The sequence below is a fragment of the Pelecanus crispus genome, chromosome 4 (assembly GCF_030463565.1).
Source record: "Pelecanus crispus isolate bPelCri1 chromosome 4, bPelCri1.pri, whole genome shotgun sequence".
NCBI classification, from domain to species: Eukaryota; Metazoa; Chordata; class Aves; order Pelecaniformes; family Pelecanidae; genus Pelecanus; species Pelecanus crispus.
This window is the reverse complement of record NC_134646.1, coordinates 14,115,338-14,140,777: the sequence shown is the minus strand read 5'-3', so window position 1 is coordinate 14,140,777 and position 25,440 is coordinate 14,115,338. Positions and strand designations below refer to the sequence as shown.

The following is a 25,440-nucleotide window of genomic DNA, read 5'->3' as shown; positions in this document are numbered from 1 at the left end:
TGTGTATCCACACGACAGATACTTTGTAACTGAACTCCTGCAGCAAAGAAGGCACTCACTTTGTAAGCTGTAAGTTTATGTTCTGCTCTGTTTTATACGATGAGCCTATAAAAAAAAAACATTTGAGCACTTATCTATATTATTAACACAGTAGACTTGCAGACTGAAGCTTGACTTGGAAAATAAAATTCAACGTAACATTGGTGGAACTCAAAAAGCCAAGTAGTAAAGCATTCTGTGTTATAGGACTTCCCAGACATTCAGTATTTACATATAATGCATTTGCACTTTATACTCAACAACCACCCATCAGCAGTGACATTATTAGCATAACTGGACAGCACAGTAAGCCAACCCTGAGCTGCACTCTAGTGAACCCATTCATTTTCAAAGTACAACAGAGATTGGTTTAAATATTCACACAATTGTTTTTCAAAACATTTTATTGCATTATATTTGGTACCTTATGTTTGACAAAGGAAATTACATCTGTAACTGCAGGAATAAGAAGCTGGTCTGTTATTGAAAAAAAATCTTGGGCCCCTTAAAAGTTACAAAGACTTGGGCTTGCCTGAAACAACTGAGCAAGAAATATATTCTTAGAAATGTAGGGCTTCAAGTATTACAAACCTGTGACACTGTGGAAAAGTTCCAGAGGTATCTAAACTGCAGCACTTTTTTTTTTTTTTTTTTTCTGCATAACGTGAACAAGGCCTGCTGAGGTTTTAAACTATTAGTCTCTTGATCAGTCAAAATGGTAGTCAGGAGTTCTCCTCTTTGCAACTTCAAGCCATAGTATGTTCTCATTTTGTTTTCACTCTATGTGAAAAATGCATGCTATCTTTCTAATTAGTTGGTGCCACATCACAGTGCATAATTTTATTTGGTTCTTGCATTACAGTTTTAGAAAGTTTGGCCAACCTATGCTGATAGGTTCATCTCAAGAACAGCAATGTTGATTCTCCCCACCCCAACCCCCAAGTTTAATTCAAAGAGAGAGATAGTTTTAACTGGTTCCTTCGGTTAAAAACTGTGGTGCAAGAACACCAAACTGATCGTGTACAGTGAATTTCAGAGACACAACAAGCTTATTGAACACACTATGTTTCTTAACTCTGCTTGATATCTGTATGTCCCAGCATCCACAACATAACACGTATGTTGCGGGTTTCTCTGTATATTCTGATTCACATTGCATACTTCCTATGGACAGAATCATCCCCGTATCAAAATCAGTCAGATGCTAAAGCCCCAACAACTCTTTGTGCTCAGTGAAAGAATCCAGTGCTAAAACAGCATTTTTGCTGTCTGAGATAACAGTAATCTCACAAGACAAATTTAAAGTAATATTTCTGCCACACACCTGCTCCGAGGGCTATACGCCTCCAGATCTCATATAAATTAGTTTAAAAACATGGGTGGGTAGGTAGGTAAGGAGAAGGGTTTTTTTTTTCTTCAATTTTAGCAGCTTTTAATTTTTAAGAAACCGAACAACCTATATCCAGTAATATGTTAGATATTTTATATATATACTTTGTCAGCAGGATAAAAAAAAAATAAAACTATTTGAAGGCAACATTTTTTTTTCCTTCTGTTCTCTGCGTAAGTTAGAACAATTCAGCAGGTGCGTGACAAAAATATTATACACCAGATATGGTCCAATGTAATTTTTTTCCAATAAAGTTGTTCATATTTCATTGGCCAGTTCTTCAGGTTCTGCAGAACTATCTCCATTAACTGTGATCTTCATATCCTCTTCATATCCAGGGGGCATGAAAGCCAAAGCATAAGGGAAAAGCTTATGACAATTTGCTCTGTAAGTTTCAGATGCTTCTTTACAGTCTCCAAGGCTACCGTCACATAAAGCTTCTAATACCTCCATACAAGTCTAATTAAAGAGAAAAAGAAAGAAGTGTTATGGTTTCTTGAACATTCATCTGAGCACTCACAAACCAGAAATACAATACTACAAAGAAAACAAACTCCAAGTATTGTTTTCAGGTTTCTATCAATATCAAATGGCATTTTTAAAATCAGACACAGCATGAAATACCAGTGCAGTCTGATTCAAAATAATGCAGTTTAAAAAGAGATTTAAAAAACAGCTAGAAATCTTGACTGAAAATGAACACACTCATTTGTCACCTGTTCCCTATTTTCCTAAAAACCACTATTGATTCTTACTAGTTGGGAACCAAGAACCAGGCTTACTTGCAACTGAATGTGTTTTTTGGGTTTGTAGTGCCCCGCCGCCCCCAAAACCTTGGGATACGCTGGACATTTCAGCAATACATAACATGCATTTGAATTAGTGTTCACAAATAAAAACAGTAAATCCAGAATATATACTATAATTTCCTAATAATTACTTTTGTGAGCATGCTTTCAGATGCATTGGAAGAATTGTGTAATATAATTAAAATGTAAAAATAGCATCAGCTGAATAACCATAGTTAGATGTGAAAACATTTCTCGTAGGGAAAAAAAACCCCAAACATTTTTACATTTAAGGATATGTGACTTACTGAAGTGTTCCTGTAAATAGTGAATCAAATCAAATTACTCAGCTATTATCACATCCTTCAGATATATCTGCAGTTTCATATCTGTTTTTGTTCATGATTTAGAAGAGAAAAAGATTTCTTGGTTTTTTCAACTTGCATTCCAAACATGAGAAACCGACCTACTGAGCTTCACTAAAGCCCAGCAGCGTTTAACATCTGTCCATGTTGCGTATGCTAGTCTTTTTCCACTCCTCTGACATTTACTATCACTTTTATTTGTTCTGTGTATTGAGATTAACTGCTCTGTCCTCCTGCTGTGGGGTTATGAAGTTCTCTTCAACAACCCCTTTTCCTCACATTTGTTCTTTGAGACACTGGCATCCTCAGAAGGTCAAATATATCTAGATTTATGCCTGCAATGTGCCTTGGGACAGCTGGTCTTTACTAAAATGAAATGTAATAAATTTAATCTCTTTGCACACGAGAATGCCTTTCAACGAATGCCTAGACTCCTTCAGATTCTCTTTTTTTTTAAGGCACTTTCAATTTCCCACCTAAAAGTTCAGTAGAACTCCAACTCTTACTCTATGTTGGCACCAAGAATGCTTAAATTGAACTTTTTCAGTTTTATCACAATACTGCGTATATCATCTTTATACACTGCTGAGTCAGTAAATACTTCTTGTAGTCCTACCAAGATAACACCTCGAAAACAACCAAGAGTTTTTGGTTACATTTGAATCTTTCCCCAGTCCAATTCCCAGAATCCCACTCTCGGGCAAAAAAGACAGCTACAAGGCAAAAAGAATGCTGTTGAAGGCAATTTAACTTTTGTTTTCTAAACCTATTCTAATCTATCTTAAGCTCTTTGAGACTGCTCAAACAGTAACACACACACAAAAAAAAAACCAACCAAGAAAACAGTTTATGACAACTGCTACATATGTACTTAGGATATTAAAAGACTTAAGTTTGTGTCCCATAACCAGATCAGCTAGAGAAAGGATCTGAATCTAACATCCTAAACAAGTTTATAAATCATGGCAAATTGTCTTCTCTTGTCTCTTTTTTTCCCCTCTGTTTTGTCCAAAAATTCTATTTTGAACTTAAAGTCCTTCCCAATTAAAGTTCTGTTGAATCCAGTATATTTCCAAATGGATGTTTTTTAGAAAATGCTGATTTTTGCCCACAAAAGAATAATTTTACTAGAAACTTCACCAATTTTACTTGAAATAGATCTAAAAAATTCTTGAGTCCCCAGACATAAAGAGCACAATAAAGAAATAAAGTGCCAGGGGAGCCGAGAGAAACTAAATGTCCTAAAGTTTGCACAGCTTGCCAAGGAATCTCTCTAATACTTAATTAAATGTGCTGGACACTCTTGCAGTGATGCCAAAGGAAACTGTTTGACCGGGATACAGAAATAGTTTAGAAAAGACTAGAAAAAAAGAAAGGACATTTTATTCCTTCTCTGCTTTGTCAGGGAAGGTTCTGCCAGTGTGTGGAGATCGGAAGAAAAAAACCCCATGCTTATTAATTCTTCATAAGAAACATTTGAAGATACTAAAAAAAAAAAGCCAACCTTCTCTTGAATACTTTAAATTGCAAATCAGAACTGGTAGCCTTCCTCCAGATGAAGGTGGGGGAGCGGGGAGAGGGGCATGGTGGGGGTGGCACAGGGAGATTATTCCATGACCACCAGAATGGAGCAGAATTTCAAAACTTGGTAAGCTTTTTAATTAACTACATACTAAGGCCAAAATGTGCATATGCACCTTTTATTAAAGCTAAGATGATTCACACAGCTTGCAGTGGAATGAATATGGAAAGCTTTCACAGAGTCTGAGCCACTCCTAAGTCAATTTTTTTCTTGTGAACAGTCACCTGTGTGACAGCTAAAGCTCGGACAGACTGCAATCTTTTCTTATTGGGGAGCTTTAGCATCTTTTGCCACATGAATTCTCTTGTGTTTAATAAGGTTACCCATTACCTGCGGCAATAACATGGTTTCTGCTGCTAGCTAGCTATTTTCATAGTATGACAAAACTAAATTAATTTAAATGTGCAAAAAGGACATTAAACATTTCAGTTCAGATGAGCCTGATACCCCTTTCTCTCACATGACAACCCAACCTCCTTACCATAAGGTACAGCAATCGTTTCAGCTTCCTCTTACCTCTGTAATTTGCATAAAGCTTCCACATATATACCAGAAGTTGTTTACAATTTATAAATATCTGTTACCTGAAGATTTCTGTTAACGAGGGATTCATCCAGGGTCATTGCCAGCTCCACTGCCCTTTTCTGACTGGAAGGATCTAAATAGTACATCATTTTGGCAGCTACAGGAGGAAAAATAAGCTTCATCACCCAGTGGATGACCAGAAACATCTTATATACAAACATTAAAATAGAGACAACATGACTAAGAGGAGATACTGAACTCTACAGTAGTAGTTCAAAATGGAACCACGGAGCATTAAAGCTTGACACCTGAGCAAGTAGAAGGGTAGCTTTAAGTCTACTATTCAATGCTACACAAAGTATTAAAACAAACAGGCATTGTCTATACGGCACGGTAGGAGCATTTTGCAGCGTACCGTGGAATCCCAGGCAGTGAAGATAACAAATCAGACCTGCTGCAACACACCACAGTTCCCTCCAGCACCGCTGCTCACATCTCCTTCACACAGAAAGCGGGGCACAGAAGAGATGTGCACACAGAGCTCTTGCTATAATATGGTGTCAAGACACAACCAGGACACCGTTCTGAGTCCCACGGCACAGATGAAGTTGAAGGGACTTGATGCCAGAAGAGACACAAGAGTAAACTCACTCCTTTTCGTGGCCCAGTCTGAGCCCAGACTGAGCCACAACAGTAATGCCACTCCCCTGGATGGTTTACATCCCACTTCCCATGCGGTACCCGCTGTAGTATGTGGTCACTATTGACAGACAGCCTTCTGTAACAGGTAACCAGCACCATCTAAACTCCTCCTGTTAGGCACACTAATAGCTCTGGGCGTTACCTGGCTTGCCTGAGCACTCAGCACATTTCTCTTGGCAGTTAACCTCTTCAAATGCATGTATCAAAAAACCCCTTTGCAACTCAGAAATACTACTTCACGTACCATAGCTCATATGAACTATTTCACAGATACATTAAATACAGTTACAGTCTTACGATACATTCAACATGCATCAGAAATGAAAACAGGGCAGAGAGGTCCAAAAATTTGTATTTTAGCAGCATACAGAAAAAATTAAAGAAAACCACAGGCAAGTCACATTGTGGTCACACTGTCACAAAAACACAAACCGAGAAGAAAAGCATTCATCATGGAAAGAGTGATTTTTACATCACTGGTGCTGATACTGAGATGCCACTGCTAGATAAGCACAGAAAATACAGAAGCAAGGCAAAATACCTGATAACCTATGTGGTAGTGAGTCATAGTTCTTTTTAAGAAAAGCTTCATTGAAGTTCTTTGGATTAGTTGCTCCAAAAAGCCGATTCATTTCTTGTTTTAACACCGTTCTAACTGCATCAGGCAGATCCTTACTTTCAGATACTATTGAATTCGAAAAAAAGACATTAATAGAGGTGAGCACAGGTAATCACAGTAAAATCTACTTTACGCATTTGTTTTAATATTTGTCATGTTTACACTACTAATATAATTGAAAAAAAAATCTCAAAGGAAGACGCATGAAATTCAAAAAGATAAAGTAACTGGATCTGGTTGGAAAAAGCTTAACTGTGGTAAGGTTTCCGATGCTTAGAAAAAGCCAAAGCCTTTTTACTCCAATACACTCTCCCCCTTACTGATTAAAATCTATCAGGCTCAAAGATTGAGGTCATACAAATCTGTTCTTAAACACATCTAGTCTGTAGCCATCAACAGGAAGGGTTGCCCCTTTGGGGCAAGGGAAGGGAGAGAATCCTTCCAACCTTCTAACAAAAAGGACATAGTTCTAAGCCTTGTCTTTGCACACTGACACAGGCTGCAAGCAGAAAAGCCAGATTCCTCTGCAGTTTCTGTTTCTTCACTCTCTCTTTCAGGGGTTCACCATGCTACTCAGTCTTAAAAAGACTTACTAGTAGTTGTTGGAATAACTACTAAATCCAGCTGCAGTCATAACAAACATACTTTAGTATGAATCAGTTGTTTAAAAATTAAAATATATTAAATATTTTGAATTAATTGTGCTAACTTTTTAGTCTGTAAACTAAAAATCAACAACTGTACGTGGGTTAGGCATCCCCTAGAAGCATGTGCAGATGAAGTCATATCAAAGAGATACATACCACTGCTGAAGAGATGAATCATACACTCATGAAGCCAAGGGTGACTAGAATCAATAGCAAAGGCTCTCTTCACAGACTGAAGCATCAGAAGGAACTTCTCTGGAAAAGAAAGTGTTGGCATATGTTCAAAAACCTGTGACTGGAACTCACTCCATTATGTTGCAGGGGTTTAGCGTTTGCAATTAGAATGATCAGAAGAAATTAAAGCTGAGTGTACTGAAACAGCCATTTTTTCTAACGTGCTTATTCAATCAGTGAATTAAGCCTGTTAAACTGGTAAGTAAATTCAAACATAATTTTTTAAAGCATAATATTTAAGTGATATAAGAATTCAAAAGTCAAGTGTTTCAAAAGACCAGTTCTCGTTAGCAGCTGCTCACCACTTCTTTACAGTGTGTAGTTCTGTGAACTATAGACATAAACAAATAACTAGGGCAAATGCAAGCCGGGAGAATTAACTGCAGTCTCATTGCTTATAGATTTAAACACAGCAAAGAAAGTGGATAATCACCAAATGTTCAAACTTTGGTTTTTCACAGACTGCTCAGGGCTGGGGTGTTGGTCCAGCGAAAAGCTGTGTGTCTCGACAGGGACTGACTCCTCATCTCTCATCAGTAATTTTTGCTTACATTCTAACATACATCTTTATGAACTGCAAATTGCTTGCTTTCATTAGTTTTCTCACCTACCTTTTCGAAAATAAATCTCAAAGGCAAAAAGATGTGTTTCTATTTTGTTCTTCACTAAGTTCTTCAGGGGTGTTAAAAATTTAACGGCTTCTTCCAAAGGTGCTTCAACCTACAGATTCAAGGAAGTGACGCACAACTAAGTCACACAGTTTAAACCTAGTAACTCTACAACAGAATTAGCTATTTCTGAATCACATCAGAGTGTTACTCTCATAAGGCAACGCATAAGATGCCTAGAATCTCTTCTGTTACAAATTTTGCATCTTTCACTCAATCTTAGTGTCTAAACAGACTGTCAAGTCTAAAAAATTGCTTTGTAAGGCTTAAAAATCTCATTTTCTGATAGGGATACAAGTCTTTGCCTGCTATCACACACCAGTAGTAAACACAGCTGCAGCTGAGCCTGCACTGTAATGGGCAGTATGGCTCCCCATGCCAATCTACACTCATGGGCCTGAGATGTTGGTAAACGACTACTTTATGCCCATGACAGAGTCTGTTCTTGTGAGCTTCAGACAGGTTCCTGAAAGCTGCCAGGTCACGGCAACATTCCCAGCCAAGATACTAACAGCAAGCTTGAAGTAACTAGATATTGATCATGGTCTCCTGGTCTTCACTAGGGTAATCCAGTAAATGGACAGCTTTAATACAAATTAATTCTGTGCAAGGATTCTTTACAGACAGATCTCTTGCATCTAGGGGTAATTCAAACAAGAACTGTCTGTTGTCCTTCATGTTTATGTTTTTATGAACATAAGCTACTCTCTAAGAATCAGATACAAAATTTAATTGTCTGTCAATAACAGATTAGCAACATTGAAGGAATACACGTCATTGCAAATAACTGAAGACAATGGTGGACACCTTATGGAGTTCCTGCTAACCATATACTATAGCAGTTTTCATTAAAAAATTGCATCATTTATATGTGCTGTTATGAGATTGCATACATCAGCCACTACTGTGCACTTAAACTATTTGGAACCTATAATAAAACAGATTACAAAGCAATGCCTTTAATGCCAAAGCTACATATCCAAAGAAGTCTAGGGGCAACTGTTTCAGGAAAACTCTTTGCAAGTGACCAACTATGTCAGAAATGGTCTTCTGCCACTAGGAAGCAACTGAATTTGGAATTGTCTGTATCATGATTCTGACATTAAATGTGGAATAAAATTAGGGAAGATTTGCCAAAGGAATGCATTATACAGCTACAACTATTCCCTATAATCTTATGGGCTGCCTAGATTTTCCTGGAATACCCCATGACATTCCTCTACTCCAGAGCTCAATTCCAATACATGCCATAGCAACCATTCAATCTTAACTAGCGCTGCAATTAGAGTGCTGTTTCTTGCAACCAGTGAGCCAAACAACGGGAATACCGACAATATTCTTAAATGACTAGCCAAGTTTTTTAAGTCACTTGCTTCCTGGCTACAAAGCAAAGTTCAGTGTCTCAGCTTTCAAATATCATCCCCTCAAGAGCCAATAATATTCATGATACATGTAATGCAAAAATACCAAACACTGTATCTATCAGTACTTGGATACTGTTTTACCACAAATTACTATATTACTATAAATTAATTTTTCCAATCTATATGTATTTTTTCATTATCTTTCCCCACATTTTTCAAGTGTTTTCCTGCTCCTTGCAGGTACAACTTTTAGCACAAAAATAGTCTTCTGGGTCACCTCCCCTTTATATCTCTCTACAGTTCTTAATCCAGATCTCAAAATCCATCTCAGTCTAGTCTACTAGTATTTCCAAACAGCTTCTTTATCCTTGCCACCCCCCCCGCCCCTTTTCAAAAAAAATGCAAACAAATGCTGTTACAGCATTCAGTGTTTCAATGTCTCCTCTTTCACAGGTTGTCTATGCTTAATAAATAAAAAAATATTATGGGACATAAAGAGTGAATGATAATCACCTTACATACAGAATACAAAGACTTCCATCCGATCAACTAGAAATAGGGTATAATCAACAAGTTAGTGCAAAACACACATGAAAATAATTCTACCGGTAGCGAACATCTGACTTCAATTGCTGCCTTTTACAACTAGGCATAAAAGCTGTGGTTTCATCACATTACTGACAGTATATCCAACAAACTATTCCTAAAAAAGAATTATTTTTACAATGCCGCCTGTGAAGAGAAGCCATACAAAAAATAAACAAGTTATCTGAATGGCTTTCAAATTGCATGTGTGCTCACTGTAACTTTCCTAGAAATGTCTATTACTTTATTATTACATTAGTAAGCACCTTTGCCAATTTCTCAGGGATAAGTTCTTCTTTCGGTCCTCCGATTTCTTCATCATCATCATCTTTCTTCTTTTTCTGATTCCGCTGTTGCTTCTCTTTCTCAGCATTCTTCTTCTCCTCCTCCAGCTGTGCTTTCTTTTGCGCTCTTCTCTGCTTATTTCGTAGCTTCTTTAGCTCCTTGTCAGACATATTTGCTGTATACACGCAAAGGGCAAAACCAGACAATGTTGATGTCTAATATTAACAGTCTCAATCAGTTGTCAGATACCATCATCTTTTTTAAAACATATCTACTAACTAGTAATGCTGCCATTACATTTGTAAAAGCTTATTTACTATCAACAGATCATTTTTACAGTCTATGCTGCTGCTTCATAATTCACACATTCCTTTTTTGTGAAATCAGGGCAACAGGAATTAGAACAATGGTATAACATGCTGAAGGCAGGACAAAGCAATTACTGTATGACTCCACAAATCCAGTGTCAGGAATAAAAGTGCACACCAATACACACTGATTTATTCCTTAGACATTACAATACATGTTACATTTAATGCAGTAATTAAATGGTCTAATAAGGTGGAATAGTCGCACTTTGACATAGACAGTTCCAGCTTTGCTTTTAATGCCCTACAGACATCTTACATTTGATTCATATTCAGATCCTCTCCACCCTCCAATTAAAGCATGGAGAATTAATTTAAAACACATCAGAAAGTGGCTACAAGAAATTCTATTACACTTCTACTTATCTTAATTTGAACCTGAAGCCACACAAATGAACTGAGATGAGAAATATTAAAACTTGACAAATTCCCCTTGAAGGATTCAATAGCCTCTATTCATACCATTTGAGGTGCCCCAAGCCATAATCACTTAAGTTGCTCTCCAATCAGAGATGAGAGGAAAAAAAAAAAAAAAAAAAAAAGAAGACATCGACGGATAGAAACATTATTTTTATGTCAGAAGCAAGAGATGATAAAATTTAAGTTGCAACCTAGTCAAATTTTTGCATACTGATAAAATGCTTAGAAAGAGCTACCACCAAGCACACCTGCTTCAATCTGTTACTTCATGGACCAGCAACCATGAGAACTCCATGTTTTCTCAGCCACTTCATAACACAAACATGTTTTTACTTAAGAATTACAATTGTCACCACAAAACCCATCAGTGTTTTATAATAACCAAAATAAAACATGCATTAGTTTAACTTGCAGTAGAACATCTACTTTTACATGTAGGCCAAGTTACAATTTGCCTACTTTGAGTTGTGACAAAACTCTTTGGTTATTACATTTGACAACTACAAGAATGCTGGATCTTCATAAAATATCCCATAATTAGTGAAACTGCATATTTAATAAATCCTGAGGGTTGAATACCTGTATCAGCCTCATGTTCTTTATTTTCATCTGTTAAGGGATTATCATGAAGTTTCAAATATATCTCTATGGCAATTCGTGCTGCTTTGAAGTAGAATGGGTGTTGTCGAAGTACATCTTCTAGTTTTAACAAGTCCACATAAGACCTAAGGGTAATCTTCCTCATACAGTAAGTGTGAAAGTCAAACTGGTCATCCGTGATTTCTACAAAATGCTAACACAACAAAGCATAACATTATTTAGCAAGTATTAACGATCAGATACTGACCTTGACTTTTTAATACACTCTCCCTGAAGGAATAATTTAGTAAAAGCCTGCTGTTTGACAAATACACCCTAACTTTTAGAAATGGGAGTTAACAAAACCCTCCAAAAATAAAGTCATGGTGAAAAGAAGAGAAGGCATCTTAGGTCAGAAACAAAATTCACCCATTTCACAACCTCTTAACAGTAACTACCCTCTGACAATTTGTAGTTTGAGGGACAAAGGTTCTACATTCATTGTATTTAAACAACACTTGAAGAATTTTTCTTCTATCAACTCCTCTTTTTCAGTCAGAAGTATAATTTTGACTTCCATTAAATACTGTGGCAATGAATTCCACACTTAAATCACACATGGTTTGAGAAAGTACTTCCTTTTGTTCAGGATGTGCTTTCCTCTGTCACTTGATGTCCCCTTGGTTCTTGTTTGAGAAGCAGTGAAAAGTCATTCCCCTCTTCAACTTCTCCATGTACTTACGAACTCATACAACTTAATCCTAAACTCAGTTGTTGCTTGTCAAAGCTGAGGATAAAATAATGACAAGCTAATTGCAATCTCTTCATGCCGAAGTTACTCCATGGCACGTATCTTACTAGCACATTTTTAAGGAGGTGCGATATTAAGATGTAAACAGTACAACAGATTTATATAATGGAAGAAAAGTCCTACTTCTCTAGTCACTTAATTCCCAATGCTGTCCTTTTGACTGCTGCTCCACACCAACACAGAAGTTTTTTGCAGCACTGTCTATAATGGTTCCAGGATTTCTTTCCTGAGCGGCAATAATTCATGCAAGACCTTTTACTAGTTATGCATAGGCAAAGAATTCTTCTTGTCCCTCCATCACTGACTACACTGTTGAACATTACATTTCATGTGCCATTTTATCATTTAGTATTGAGACACTGCAAGTGCTGTCCTTGCACTATTCACTCCCTTTCTGTGATCATTTATTGGTATATCAAACAATGGAGACCCTAGAGAGATGCCTTAGTAATCTCCATGGTAAATTCCTTTTCTTGTAAAAGCTGATTATTTGCTCCTACTCTGTCTTTATATTTCTAATAGCTTCTTTTAAACTGTACCTTAATATTATTCTTTTTTTTTAAAGGAGAAGATATTAAATATTTTTGATAGGTTTTTTACATTTTACAGTGGCTTAACAACAACCAAGGTGACATCTTTCCCTTACTTTAAGGCTGGGCTTGTCAGCTCAGCCATGTTCTTTTTGGTCTTAAAGTACATATACTCTTCGTTTGTACCCAAATACCTATTTTTATGTACCCTGCCAAAAATAAGATTATTTCGGAGAGTCTTCTGTTCTTTCCTGGATCTTCAAATTACTTAACAGAATCACTTTATAGTACACAGTTTACAATGTCATTTTTAGGACGACAGGTAGTTTAATCAACTCGCCAGTAGCCAACATAAAATGAAATCTCTCCTGAAGCTACCTGAAGTATACTCTTACTGCTCAGAAAGGAAACATACTAGCACAGTAAACTCAAGCTAGTGTTTTCCAACTTAGCAGTTTAACTAGATACGTACTCTCTCGATTTCATGGCATTTCTTAAGTGCTTCTCCAAATTTGTTCATTGCTTTGTAAGCTTGAGCACATTCTGTCTGAAACCACATGCACTGCATTTCATTCAAGTTTTCTACTGCCGAGGTTCCTTCCTAAAAGCAAAAACAGGATTATAAAAAAAAAAAAAGTTTCATTCAATTTGTTAACTGCCATTCCTTTTATCTTGTTCTAATTAAAAGCACAAATAAAGAGGCTACCAAAAGAAAGCTAAATTTCCAAACTGGACTCCTGGAAGTCAAGATGGACTCGCTTTGTTCATTAATTTAAAAAAAATCCTCTAGGTCCTTCCACTTATGGGAATAGTCAGAAATACACAATGAATAGCCAGGTAGTGACCATTTAACTGTGACAGTTCCTCATCTTTAAGATAGGAGAGACATTCATGCAGTGTTTTTAATATTGTGCACACAAATAACATATTGCGGCATGAAGAAAGATGGCAGAAAAGTTCTAGCATGTGGCATGACACTGACACCTGCAGGATTTTTCATTTTTTTTTTTAAACTCAAACTGCCATCTGTGTCTTCCAGAGACCTGCCGATTGAGCTAAGCATAGTAACTGACAGTAGTAATATGTTATTTCTTATGTGATCAGTACTAGAGAGCAGTGGCAAAGCAAGAGGAATACTGGTAGCTTTGACACCTCCTGATTCAGAAAAGGAGATTACAGTCGTCTTTCAGATCTGGTATTTATATATACCTGCACAGATTGGTAGAACTTATCATATGCCTTTCAAGATTAATGTCCAAATCAGCTACTTGGGGTGGATGCAGCCATTCTGACTTTACCCTTATCTTGCTAAAACCAGGCTATTCAAGAATCAGCCAAGAGCCAAAGCTGGGAAAATGACAGATAATATTCAAATGGAAAGGTAAGGAGAACACTCCAAATGAGAGAGAAAGGCAGGCATCAAACAAGACTTAAGCAGCTAAGAATCAGAAAAATGGTTAGTTCCATTTTCATTACGCTTAGTTTAGGTGGTCTTTAATTATTGTTTTTTAAATAAGAAAATTGTATTTGAGCACTAGACAACATCAAAACGAGATGAAAAAGATTACACAGACCAATATCATCACTTCATATTTTTAAAGTTCACTTTTGGGCAACTGGTATGCTTGCTTTTTTGACATCATTTAAAAGCTGCTTAAGGCACTGACAGAGGTCAATTAACCTAGATTCATAGCACTTTTGCATTAAAAACTCCACATAAAGCTACTGAGCTTATATAAAACAGAACTTCCCCCTCCTCCGTGTTTGCCTGCACACAGCCTCCATTTCACAGAAATCCTTCAGCTTTCCCCCTATAAATACTCCCCTGTTCAACCTACCTTACTCCAGGTTTTTCCTGCTCTTCAAGAGAGAAGAGAAAAATGGGACAATAAACAAAAAAGGATTACTTCTGCAGGTAGGTCCCAATAGCTTGTTGCCTGCCTCCCACTGACAACAAATAAATGATGTTGCCAGTATTCTACAACTATCATTTGCCAAATATTCTGGAGAGACTACATTGAGCTGTTTTGACTTTTGGTTATGAAAGAATAACAGCAAGAGAAGTAAATTCAAAAAGTAACTAACCTGTGAGATCATCAAACCTATCAGAATGGGTTACTGCAGGGACAGAAAGCGCTGCATGAATTCAAGCAATCTGCATAATGCAAACTTTTTATGCCAGGTAATTGATCACGGGTAAGCAGCTGCAAAACCAAAAAAATCTAATATGCAGCTTTCCTTCATTAATGTTAAACATGGCCTTAGGGAAGAAAGCTTGTTCACAAAAGGAAGACATCTCAGAAAGACTCTCACCTAGTAGCCACACAGAAATTTTATTACAAGAGAAGTCTGAATTCTCTAACTTACTACCATGGTGGGGGGGCAGGGGAAGGGGAGAGACATAGGCAACTTTATCAGGTCTTTGAAGGATCCTACAGAATCAACATTAAACTCAAAGACTTCTCATAAAGTTATTTTTTTTCAAAGTAGTTATCTCTAAAACGGGCATGCTGTATTTTTCCTGCCTGGCAAAGATGATCAAATCCAAGCTTTAGAGTTTTTACTTAATACTATGGAATGATGCTTATCCAAGATTAATTCAAACCCTGATACTGACTGCCAGTAATGAAGCAAGCAATCATTGTTGCTCTGAAAGAGAACTTAAAGATTATAGTAAAGGTGAGTGGAAAGTTAACACAAAAAGTTATTCCACAAGGGATTAGGCCCACATTAGTCAAAAGAGCTGCAGTTAAATGCAACAAACCCTCGTAAACTTAGAACACATTTCTTCTGCTTCTTTAATGGAGTTTGCTTTCAACATATATTTTGCACATTTGGAGTTGATAAATCTGTCTGCTGTGTCCAAAGCCTGAGCCTCATCCATCCACCTTGCAGCTTCTTTAATATTTCCAGCATGCTTAAAGAGATAGAAATTCAAGTTAGATTCAGTAATTATAAACCATGCATGTTTTACCCACTCACTGTTTAATATAATTAGGGTTTTTTTTTTTTTTTAGATATTTTTTAATAAACAGCTTTCTTCAGGAAAGCAACAGACCTTTAAAGAAAAAAGCAGAAAAATTACTTTCCCTCATTACAGAATTACAGGTCTTTTAGCCCTAGACATTTTTCCTGGAAATGCTTAAAGAACACTTTAGATAATCTCATTCTGACACAATATCACAGTTTAGTTGAGAAATTGTTTTAGAGTCGGGGGCAGGATAAGCACAGATGGAAAACATTTAAAACATCAATGAAATTTATTAGTGTGATTTTTAATATGAAAAATAATTGTAAACTGAGAATTCACATTTTGCGGTATACTTGTCCTTTATTGACTTAAAAATCTTCATAGGGGCTTATTCATATGCACTACAAAACCCAAGTAGCCAAACAATACCCTTATCTAGACACTCACTAAAATTCACCAAGTAATTTTCCATAGATTATCCATGTGTTTTGCTTAACACTTCAATGTTTACATCAAAACCATTACAGGAAAGTACAAGCATATGTAAAAGTCTTCCATCATAACAAACAAATAACCTCTGGTCACTAAGAACAAGCCAAACTTACCTTATAGATTTTTGCCTTCACAAGGAAGAGCTCTATCAAAGTGGGAGTACTTTCTATAGCAGCATTTATATATTCTAGAGCCAGGGATGGCTGTCCAATTTTATCATAATGTTGAGCCAAATAATACTGGACCCAGAGTAAAGTGGTTGGAGGTTCTTCTTTACCATCATCTGGAGGGAGAAAAATGGAGGGAGTTGTTTTGTTCAGTTTATTAAAACAACATGCCAGAAGCAGACTGCTATAAATACAGCCACTGAAGTTGATTCTGACTCTGTATCAGGCTGTCACCAGTCCTGGGAGTGTTTTCAAACACCTGTATCCAAGTAAGTCCATTAACTTTCAAGTCTATGTTTTGACAAGACCTGAACACATACTGTTCCCTTCTCATACTGTGGTTTTAAGGGAACGGAAAAGTGAGCTAGTGGGTCAGAAGGGTGTTGCATTTTGTTCCAACTAGTCCTTTAATGCAGCTTAGTGCATGATGTAGAGTTCTTATTTAAAACTGTTGCAGATGAAGGGTATAGCAAAGAGTCCTGCTAAACACAAGTGTTGCACAGTAACAATGCAAAGGATTTCAGTACCTTCTGCATTTACATGTTTTCAACCCATAGACTTGAATATTTTCAAAGAAAAAAGGCTGGCTGTACCAAGCCCTAGCTTTAAAAAGATTTTCTGTTTCTACCTTTGACACATTTACTATCACTGTTCGCCTAAACATATCCTAAAAAACATTCCTATACATAAGTCCGTTTTGAAAGTTAAGAGAGCTCTGTTTGAAATCCAAAATACTACTGAAGTCTTAAAAGCTCATTTCACTACTTAATTTTGACTATGAAGCACAGCACCTTGCAGGGGGGGGAAAAAAGGGGTGTGGGGGCTCTAGTCCTGCCGAAAGGTTCTGGGTCTTCAGTTTATGGTATAACTTAACCATGCAATTATATGCATTCATTCATTTTAAGGTAGCACAGAATTGTTTATTTGAATGAAATTTAGTATCAAAGCAAATATTGAACTGAAATAACAGTAAGACATTTCCTTAAACCAGAAAAGCACAAACGTGTTTGAAAGGCTTGGAGAAATTCAAACAGGTCTTGAGTGGTTATACTGTAGTCTATAGCATTAAATTCAAGGGAAAAGTATAACAGGCAACTTGGATGAGAATTTCATAACAAAGTATTGCATTAATGTTTCTGCAAAGCAGGGAAATAACTGGTTATAACTTCAGTAAAAACGTCTTCAATAATTAGGACTATCCTGTAAAGTTCTAACTTACATTGTCATTCATGCTATCTTGATTATTACACCATTATAATCCATCTACCAAAATTTCAAGACTATCCTCTGTTGCTATTCTATGCAGAGAAGTTTTTTCTTGGAGATTTTCCGTTACGAAGCAGTTGGGCAAATGACTAAAAAACCATCATACAGCTACCAGAGAGGAAACTATGAAGGCTGGATTCAATACATGTAGAACCATACCTCGCAACAGAACATTTGCCAGTCAAAGTTTTTTAACTCTCAAACAAAACCGCCAAGAAGACAAACCCCAGCCCCCACCGAAAGCTCCAAAATCCCTTCCCCTGAAAATTGTGCTATCAGCACCTATACCTTTCTGTTTGATATTTCTGCAATTAAAGATTTAACATAGCTCTCAAATTTCAGTTTCCTGGACAATGATAAATTCAAGCTTTGGAAATAGAATACTTGAATTCAAAACCGCAAAAAGGTGACCAAATCTGTGGATCCAGCAAAACTTCCAGAATAAGCGACTAGATTTTGAGTAGAGACTTTATATTTGACAGCTTAAATCCGTTCTAAGAATGACTATGGTTCAGTTGTGTGTTGGGGGGTGGGAACCCCATCACCTCAATTTCTTCACTCCCCACTGATTCTCTGCCTCTGAATGGTCACATAATGCTTACACCAGGCACTACTCCCATGAAGCATGCCAGTCTTAGCACTCACCATTTGGGTTAAATAACCTGCAGCTTCTTAGAGAGGTTTCATAACCTATCACGAGCTCTTCTATGATTGCCACCTACACATGCAAGACAAGACAAAAAAAAAAAAAGTCTGTGGGCAAGATGGTATTTTATTTCAACCTGAACTACTTGGTGTTACCCAAACTAGTTATTTTCAGTAAGAGAACTCTGCAATATCGTGAATTACAATACATATGGGAATGCACTCGATCTCACCTCTTTTTAACAAATTAAGACCAAGCCTCCCTTGGTTAACACTTATGCAGCTTATAATTAAGTAAATCTTAGTTTTCTACATTTACCAACTTGGCACAAGGCTATGTATGCTTGTACTTGATTTCTTCTAGATATACTAGGCCATAATATACAACAGTGCTGATGGAGTGAGCACTGAAGAAAAAAGTTTCTTCATCTCTTCAATGCATCACAGCTATGATCATGGAAAAAGGTGGGGCGGGGGACGGACACAACAACATACCTTCTCCTTGTCTTTATACAACGACCTCAAAGTATTGAAGACTGGTGGGCAACCTTTGCTGAAATTCATCCTTAGAAACTTGTCCAGACATTCCTTAAACTTTTCACCTTGAGAGGAAAAAGACCTGTTGATTTTGTTTTACCACACATTACTTGCCAATTGCAGACTGTTTATGCTGTTAAAACATTAGTATTTAAGAAACATGAGTGTTGATCACTACCTGCTCAGCAAAAATGCGCTTACCCGACAAAAAGTTTAATGGTAACCTTCTTGGAACTAGTCCCCTTGGGTATTTAGTCCAGGCCTCTTCATAGATCTTTAGCCTCTCCATCATATTAGCTGGAACAGAATTTTACAGTTTACTTTTTCCTTCCTTTTTGGCAAGAAAGGGAGAGGGGGCGGGGAGCAATTTATATCTGGTTAAAAAAAAGAATCAGAATATACAGCAACTAATAACTATGTACTTCCTAAAGAACACTGATTTCCATTTTACTCTTTTTAAAACTGCTGTACTAAATGATTTCAGGTATTCAGTATCTGTAAATTCCTCTTCCTGCAGTGGAAGACTAACTGCTTATCTCACGTCTTAAAAAGAATTCCTGCTAAAATGCTGAACAAAGAAAACCGTTCAAGAAAATCATGCCTGTTTTTCCAAAACCTGTATTACCTACAACATAAGGTAACAGAGACAGTAAAAGAAAAATTCTAAATCAAAACTGTCTTCTAAGAAACAATTCTCTTCTCTCAACCACACACAAAGACTACTGCATTTTTTTGTTGTTTTGGTTTTAAATAAGACACGGTAACAATAAAAGAAATACTTCCAGAGTTTCTTTAAAAAAAAAAGTATGAAAATATGTACACACTACTTAAATGGGGAGGTTTTTAAGTAATAGTTTCATTATTTAAAGCAAAACAAGTTTTCAATAAAAATATAAATTCCAAATGTGCAGGAACAACTTATTTACTACAACATATCAAATCATTACCTGGTTTAAGTGCCTTTTCTAGGCCTTTGTAGTAGGCCCAGTTTTCAGGATTTCTTTCTTGCAGTCCTTTGTAGACCTCAACTGCTTCTTCAAGTCTGCCAAGCTGAAGCAGGAGTTCTCCTGTGTGAAATCCAAGAAGTTTTAAATTAAGGTAACAAGATACTGAAGCAGTGTAATATTAATCTCTCTACAGTAAAAGATTAGATAATCCTTAACTCCACTCAGATTCTAAATTCTTAGAAAAAAAATGATCACAGTGGCATCACAAACCAGCTGACAGAGATGCTTTTACTTTGACAACAGGTGCAATTACAATAAGATGCTACAACTCAATCAGTAACTCTTGAAACTTACTTGAAAATTTAATGTTTAAGGCAAGGTGCGCATTTTTTTTTTCCTCACTTACTGAAGCGACTGGTTACTTTAAGCGCAGTTTTTACTACAGAAGGCAATTAAAAGCAGTACACGGTATTTCATGTATATAGCATCTTGAATACCAAATTGAAATTGCAGAGCTGCAAATAAAAGAATGGTTCTTCAGTCTGGTATTTCATAAAACTAACTTCAATGTTTTAAATCAAGCCCTTGATCCGATTTAATGAATTATCAAGGTTCTGCAAGCAAGTTTCCTTTTAATAACACTTCATTACAAGATACAACTGTTAAAAGTAAAGTCTAGATCTAACAACTGTATAGGGCATCTTTGCTGGTGCTGGAGTTGGAACAAAAGTCAATTTCCCACTTCACAATGGGAAACCATATTTTACAAAGCTTTGCTATTGGCAAATGTTAGGCACTAAAAGATTACACACCAGAGGTGATAATGTGTCATTCGAGCTTAAGGTAAGATTTTTCTCATCCGGTTCCAAGAGGAAAATGCGAGTCAGCATTACCTCTCGTCTTCCCTATGTCACACAACTGACACATAATTTTGTCAAGAGATGTTGCTTCCCACAGATAGGATAACTTGCGGACTACATGCAATATCTAATGCCAGGGAAAACATCAATAGTTCACTGGCTGAGAATGACAGAATCTGGAAAATAAACCTGAATTCTTTCCCCGAGGGGAAAGTTGTAATTTTTATCTAATGGTGGCAAATGCCAGTACTATTTTCACTGCTTCTCAGCTGTACTTCATCCACAACTGCTTTTGCACATACACTTAAAATTTGTAGACAACACTCATTTATTGGCAGGCTTTTCTGTAGTATGTACAGTAGCTAAGCTAGACCTAACAACACAACAGCAGCTGTGCCCCAAAAAATTAATCAGTTGTACCCTGTTGAAAGCACACAGACTGCAAAGAGTATTTCCATCCTTTTCTTCTGATAACTGTCTAGAAGGTTTTGTGTTTTATTTTAGGGTTCGGGATTTTTTTTTTTTTTTTTTGTGAAGTCCTATCTGAAAATCCTACTTCAGTACCAGCCTCAGACCGTCCACAAAAAAAATACATAGTATGTCAAAAGATCTTTCAGATAAGAGATGTCATAAACCCCCACCCCCACCCCCAAACCCAAAACTCCCGCTACCGTGTCTGAAAAAATGGTCCGTAATAATGTAATCCCTACATCCATTTCCATGTATATGCAAACCAAGTAATGTATTAAGCAACAGTGTAGAGTCTCTTGCAATCATTTTCCTTGAGGAAATTATCACACAACCTCCATAATACTGTCACTACTCAATTCCTAGGTTCTTTTTACAAGACAGTGAGATCACCATTAGCAGGAATAGGGAGCTAGCTACAACTTCTACATGAAAAATAGAGTAAAAATATTTCTTCTCTTTGCTTCAGGCAATCATCCAAACAGATTCCAGTGTGGGCCATGAACAAACAGTACCTTCAATAGATTGGAAGTTTCACAGAAGGACTGTACAAGCATCAAGCAGAAGAGGAACAAAGCATGCTTTGAAAAAGTGCACCTGTTAATAGAGCCGTAAGAATGAAGTACTATCGCTCTGCAATTCCAGCTATGGAATACAAGATACAGTATTATATCGCTCTGTTATAGTATTATACACTAGGATTATAATAATACAGTAACAGAAGCCTGTGCTGGGTTGCTCAGCTAAAGGGCCTGCTTCCACACACTGCAGGAGTGACTGAGTATAATTAAAAGCCGCCTACTTTGCCACAGACGATTCTGCCCTTTCAGCAAGTGGTCTCCCTGTCAGGGCCATTATCAAAGCTATAATAGCATGGGTCTGGGTACACTACCCAAACAGAATTTCAGGACATCAATTCAGGATCACCGGTCTGAAATGCCCGTCTGCTCAAAAGTTTCAGAACAGTATGTCCGTACTCTACTGATGTCTTATCAACCCGGGAGAAGAGTGTGATAGGCACCGAACAGCTGCAAGACAAGCAGTCCTTTACCACAGCAGAATTAAATAAATTAATCTAAAACCAAATCAAAGATGAAGTTCCAAAAGATGGGCAAAGCTGACAGTACAGGCATTCCATTATATACTATGCATTTAAATGTACCTTCAAAAAGTAATTACCTTTTGTTTCTTCAACAGCCAGTTTATCACAGATCTGCTTTTCGTAGGTACAAAGATGCTCCAAGGCTTCTTTATATAGTCCTGCCTCCCGGAGGACTTGATTTTGATACAGCAGCAGTTCGCTGTACTCATAGTCTACTTTGTCAGGTGATGTCTACACAGGAAAGCAAGACACATGAGAAAGTTCAGCCTTTTAGAAAGCATTTGGGATTTAATTCATTTGACTAAAGAAACTGCCTAAAGTTTTCACATCATGAAAGGAAGCAGTGTTTTATTTTTTTGGCTTAAGCAGCAATTCATATAGGAATTTTATATTTTCCTCTTACCTGCTGCGTCTTCCTAAATTCCTCTAAAATTTTTGCTGCCATTTCATAGTCTTCCAGCAGATGGTAAGCAATAGCATAACCAATCCATGATGCTCGCTGCGCAGGTCGGAGCTGAAGCAACTGGTATCTTGTTTCCTGCAAAAAAGTAGCTACTAATTTTCCTGACTTTATTCTGATGCTCTGTAGAATCCATTAGGCAATACACTCTCTTCAGTATTCTAATATTTAAGAAATATCACTAAAAATTAGTTTTCTGTATGCAAATGGGTTTTTTTTGAACCAAAAGAAAGAACAAACTTTAAAACACTACAATGGTCTTGACTGAATGAAAAAAAAAAAAAAACCCACAAAATAACACATCATGTCTAACTGAATACTGATGAGTCAGGCTAACTTTGTTAATGTACGACAGACATGCTTTTCCTGTCTTACCACTTATGAACAGAATACAATTAAGGATACTTTGGTTTGAGATGCAGGAACATTCACTATATACTGGTGTTTCAAATTCACCTTGGAAGTACATATGTATTAAATCATTACAAGTGTTGTTAGGCAAAATAGGTCATGCAAGCGCATCCCTATTCTTTAGTGAGAAGATAATTACAGTTGGAAGATGCAATAGATTTGCTTGGTATTGTGCTGTTTCATTCTGAGGGAAAAGTTATTACTTGTTTTATTACAGACTCCTGAAAGGCATCTTCAAGTAATTTAAAATAAAGGAATAAAGTTACTACCTACTAAAAAAGCCCAAACAGTCAGAAGTAGGGGTTAACAAAGAACTAGAACTAGTTACAGCAGTTTGATTAGAATGAAGGTCACTCGAAATACTATATAGTAGGACAGGGTGGAAGTCAAAGCGAAGGGAAAAAACCACCCCACAACCTTATTCCCGGTTTTGAGAGTAAATTCACATTCTTCAGAAACTAGCATATGATCGGTCATGAATTACTGGCTTCTAAGCACATCAACATTTAATCCTTAATACATTCTATAACCACGTATTCCTTGTATGTTTAGCAATTATGCATTTGTATTCACATTTATCCAGAGGCCAAGAGAACATATATTTGCAAATGAATTTTCACACCCATGCTAAGTTTTGACTATCTTGTCTCAGCCACAGAGGAGTCAAATTTCTAAATTACTAATATGAAAAAACCCCAGCGATTAAGGAATGTCCTAACTCGGAAATAAGTTCACTGAGGACCTATTTTAGCTGATAGTTCCACACGGCTCTGAGAACAAAACTTGTTCTTAGCATACTAACATTACCCTAATTTGAAAAGGAAACAATCTATGAATAGACCAACTAATGTGTTTTAATAACCACAACTTTAAAGGTGCAAAGAAATCCTGAAAAGATAAAAACCTGACATAAAATATTATCCAAAGTCTCTCACGTAAAAATCTCAAAGATTTTTTTTTTTTTCCCCCAGAGAAAAGGAATACCTTATTACACCAGTCTACATCAGCTGAAAACCAGACAAGTTTCGAGGCACAAAAATGTAATTTAGGAGGAACTAAGGGGTTGGGTCTTTTTTTAAATAAATTAATGTTTGAATTACAAATACTTAGGGTGACCATTGTCATCTTTCCCTGGATGGCACAGTAAGAAAGAAACAGATCTTCTATAGTCATTGTTCTGTCTAATCCTAAGTGAGCCACACATTGATCACGGGCAGCAACTATGACTTAGCCTGAATCACAAACATCTCTGCAATATGCACACTAAACAGAAGCTGCTACTTTTTAAAGAAATGAAGGTATTAGCAAGCTAGACATCAGCTCACAATTCAAGACAGGAAAAAAAAAAATCTAACTATATTAGGAATAGCATTTGTAGAGAAGACAATAAAAAGTTTGTATTCCTCTTTACTGAAGTATCACAGCTGAGACACCACCACCTCGTAATGGTTGGTTAGCATGAAACAACATCTCACATGGCAAATACAGGCAACTGATGCAAGGCAGCAAATAACTGGGAGCTGCAGTAACAGGCAGAAAGACAGTTCTAATTTAAGTTACCAAACTGCGTTCAGCTCTACTACAAAATAAACAGAAGAAAACAAGATAGTAATCTAAACATTTTGAGTATTAAATCAAGAAAAAAGAAGAATATTCAAGAGTTCTGATCCACAGTCTTACAGCTCACAGGAAATGTAAGGAAATATTTGGACCCAAAGGAGCTGTCACAAATGCCCAGGTTGGCTGGGAAGCAAAATGTGATGTTTCATGCAGCATACTGCTTGCTTTGTATTGCTACCCACCGCCAAGAGAAAACTGGTGGCCACTGATTTAAAGGAGGAGGGATATATGGTAAAAAGTTGTTAAAAAATAAAAACTCCTTTGCCTGAGTAACAGTTATCTTCTGAACGCATTGCTTTTTACCTACAGGAATCCTTCCAAGAAAGTAATAAAAAGGCCGGGGATTGTCTACAAGCTGGATTATACAGCATTAAAAAAAAAAACCTTAAGAGAAAACAATTCTGCACTGAGCTGAAAAAGAATCATTTAATATGCCATTAAATCTGTATACTTTATAGAATCATAGAATCATTTAGGTTGGAAAAGACCTTTAAGATCATCCAGTCCAACCATTAACCTAACATTACCAAGTCCACCACTAAACCAATTAAGGGTAGAGTAGCAATTTTGTGTTTCCTGGCTTGGTGGCTGGGTTATTTATAATGAAAGTAAAAACTAGGAATCGTTAAGATTGGAAAGGGCCTCGAAGATCATCAGTCCAACCATCAACCCAACACCACCATGCCCACTAAACCATGTCCCAGAGTGCCATGACTACCTGTTTTTTGAACACTTCCAGGGATGGTGACTCCACCACCTCTCTGGGCAGCCTGTTCCAATGCTTGACTACCCTTTCTGTGAAGAAATTTTTCCTAATATCCAATCTAAATCTCCCCTGGCACAGCTTGAGCCCATTTCCTCTCGTCCTATCGCTAACTACTTGGGAGAAGAGACCAACACCCACCTCACTACAACTTCCTTTCAGGTAGTTGTAGAGAGCGATAAGGTCTCCCCTCAGCCTCCTCTTCTCCAGGCTAAACAACCCCAGTTCCC

At 36.9% G+C, this 25,440-nt stretch overlaps 1 protein-coding gene across 3 annotated transcripts in view; it reads right to left on the bottom strand.

Moving 5' to 3' along the window:
* Nucleotides 1-424: 424 nt before the first annotated feature.
* NAA15 (N-alpha-acetyltransferase 15, NatA auxiliary subunit) overlaps nt 425-25,440 on the bottom strand; it is a 41,589-nt gene continuing 16,573 nt past the window's right edge. Inside the window, exons 5-21 of one of the 3 annotated variants that reach the window (XM_075708755.1) lie at nt 22,360-22,494; nt 22,034-22,187; nt 19,527-19,646; nt 18,781-18,876; nt 18,538-18,644; nt 18,043-18,115; nt 16,078-16,247; nt 15,266-15,418; nt 12,974-13,102; nt 11,161-11,374; nt 9,775-9,968; nt 9,437-9,472; nt 7,503-7,611; nt 6,814-6,912; nt 5,933-6,076; nt 4,749-4,846; nt 425-1,888 (exon numbers count right to left, since the gene is read on the bottom strand). In XM_075708755.1, the coding sequence (XP_075564870.1) occupies nt 1,688-1,888; nt 4,749-4,846; nt 5,933-6,076; nt 6,814-6,912; nt 7,503-7,611; nt 9,437-9,472; nt 9,775-9,968; nt 11,161-11,374; nt 12,974-13,102; nt 15,266-15,418; nt 16,078-16,247; nt 18,043-18,115; nt 18,538-18,644; nt 18,781-18,876; nt 19,527-19,646; nt 22,034-22,187; nt 22,360-22,494 (2,232 nt within the window). In that variant the 3' untranslated portion in view covers nt 425-1,687. Of the gene's footprint in view, nt 1,889-4,748; nt 4,847-5,932; nt 6,077-6,813; nt 6,913-7,502; nt 7,612-9,436; nt 9,473-9,774; nt 9,969-10,623; nt 10,662-11,160; nt 11,375-12,973; nt 13,103-15,265; nt 15,419-16,077; nt 16,248-18,042; nt 18,116-18,537; nt 18,645-18,780; nt 18,877-19,526; nt 19,647-22,033; nt 22,188-22,359; nt 22,495-25,440 lie in introns of those variants that run through there. The other 2 variants (XM_075708757.1, XM_075708758.1) reach the window with 2 other exon arrangements.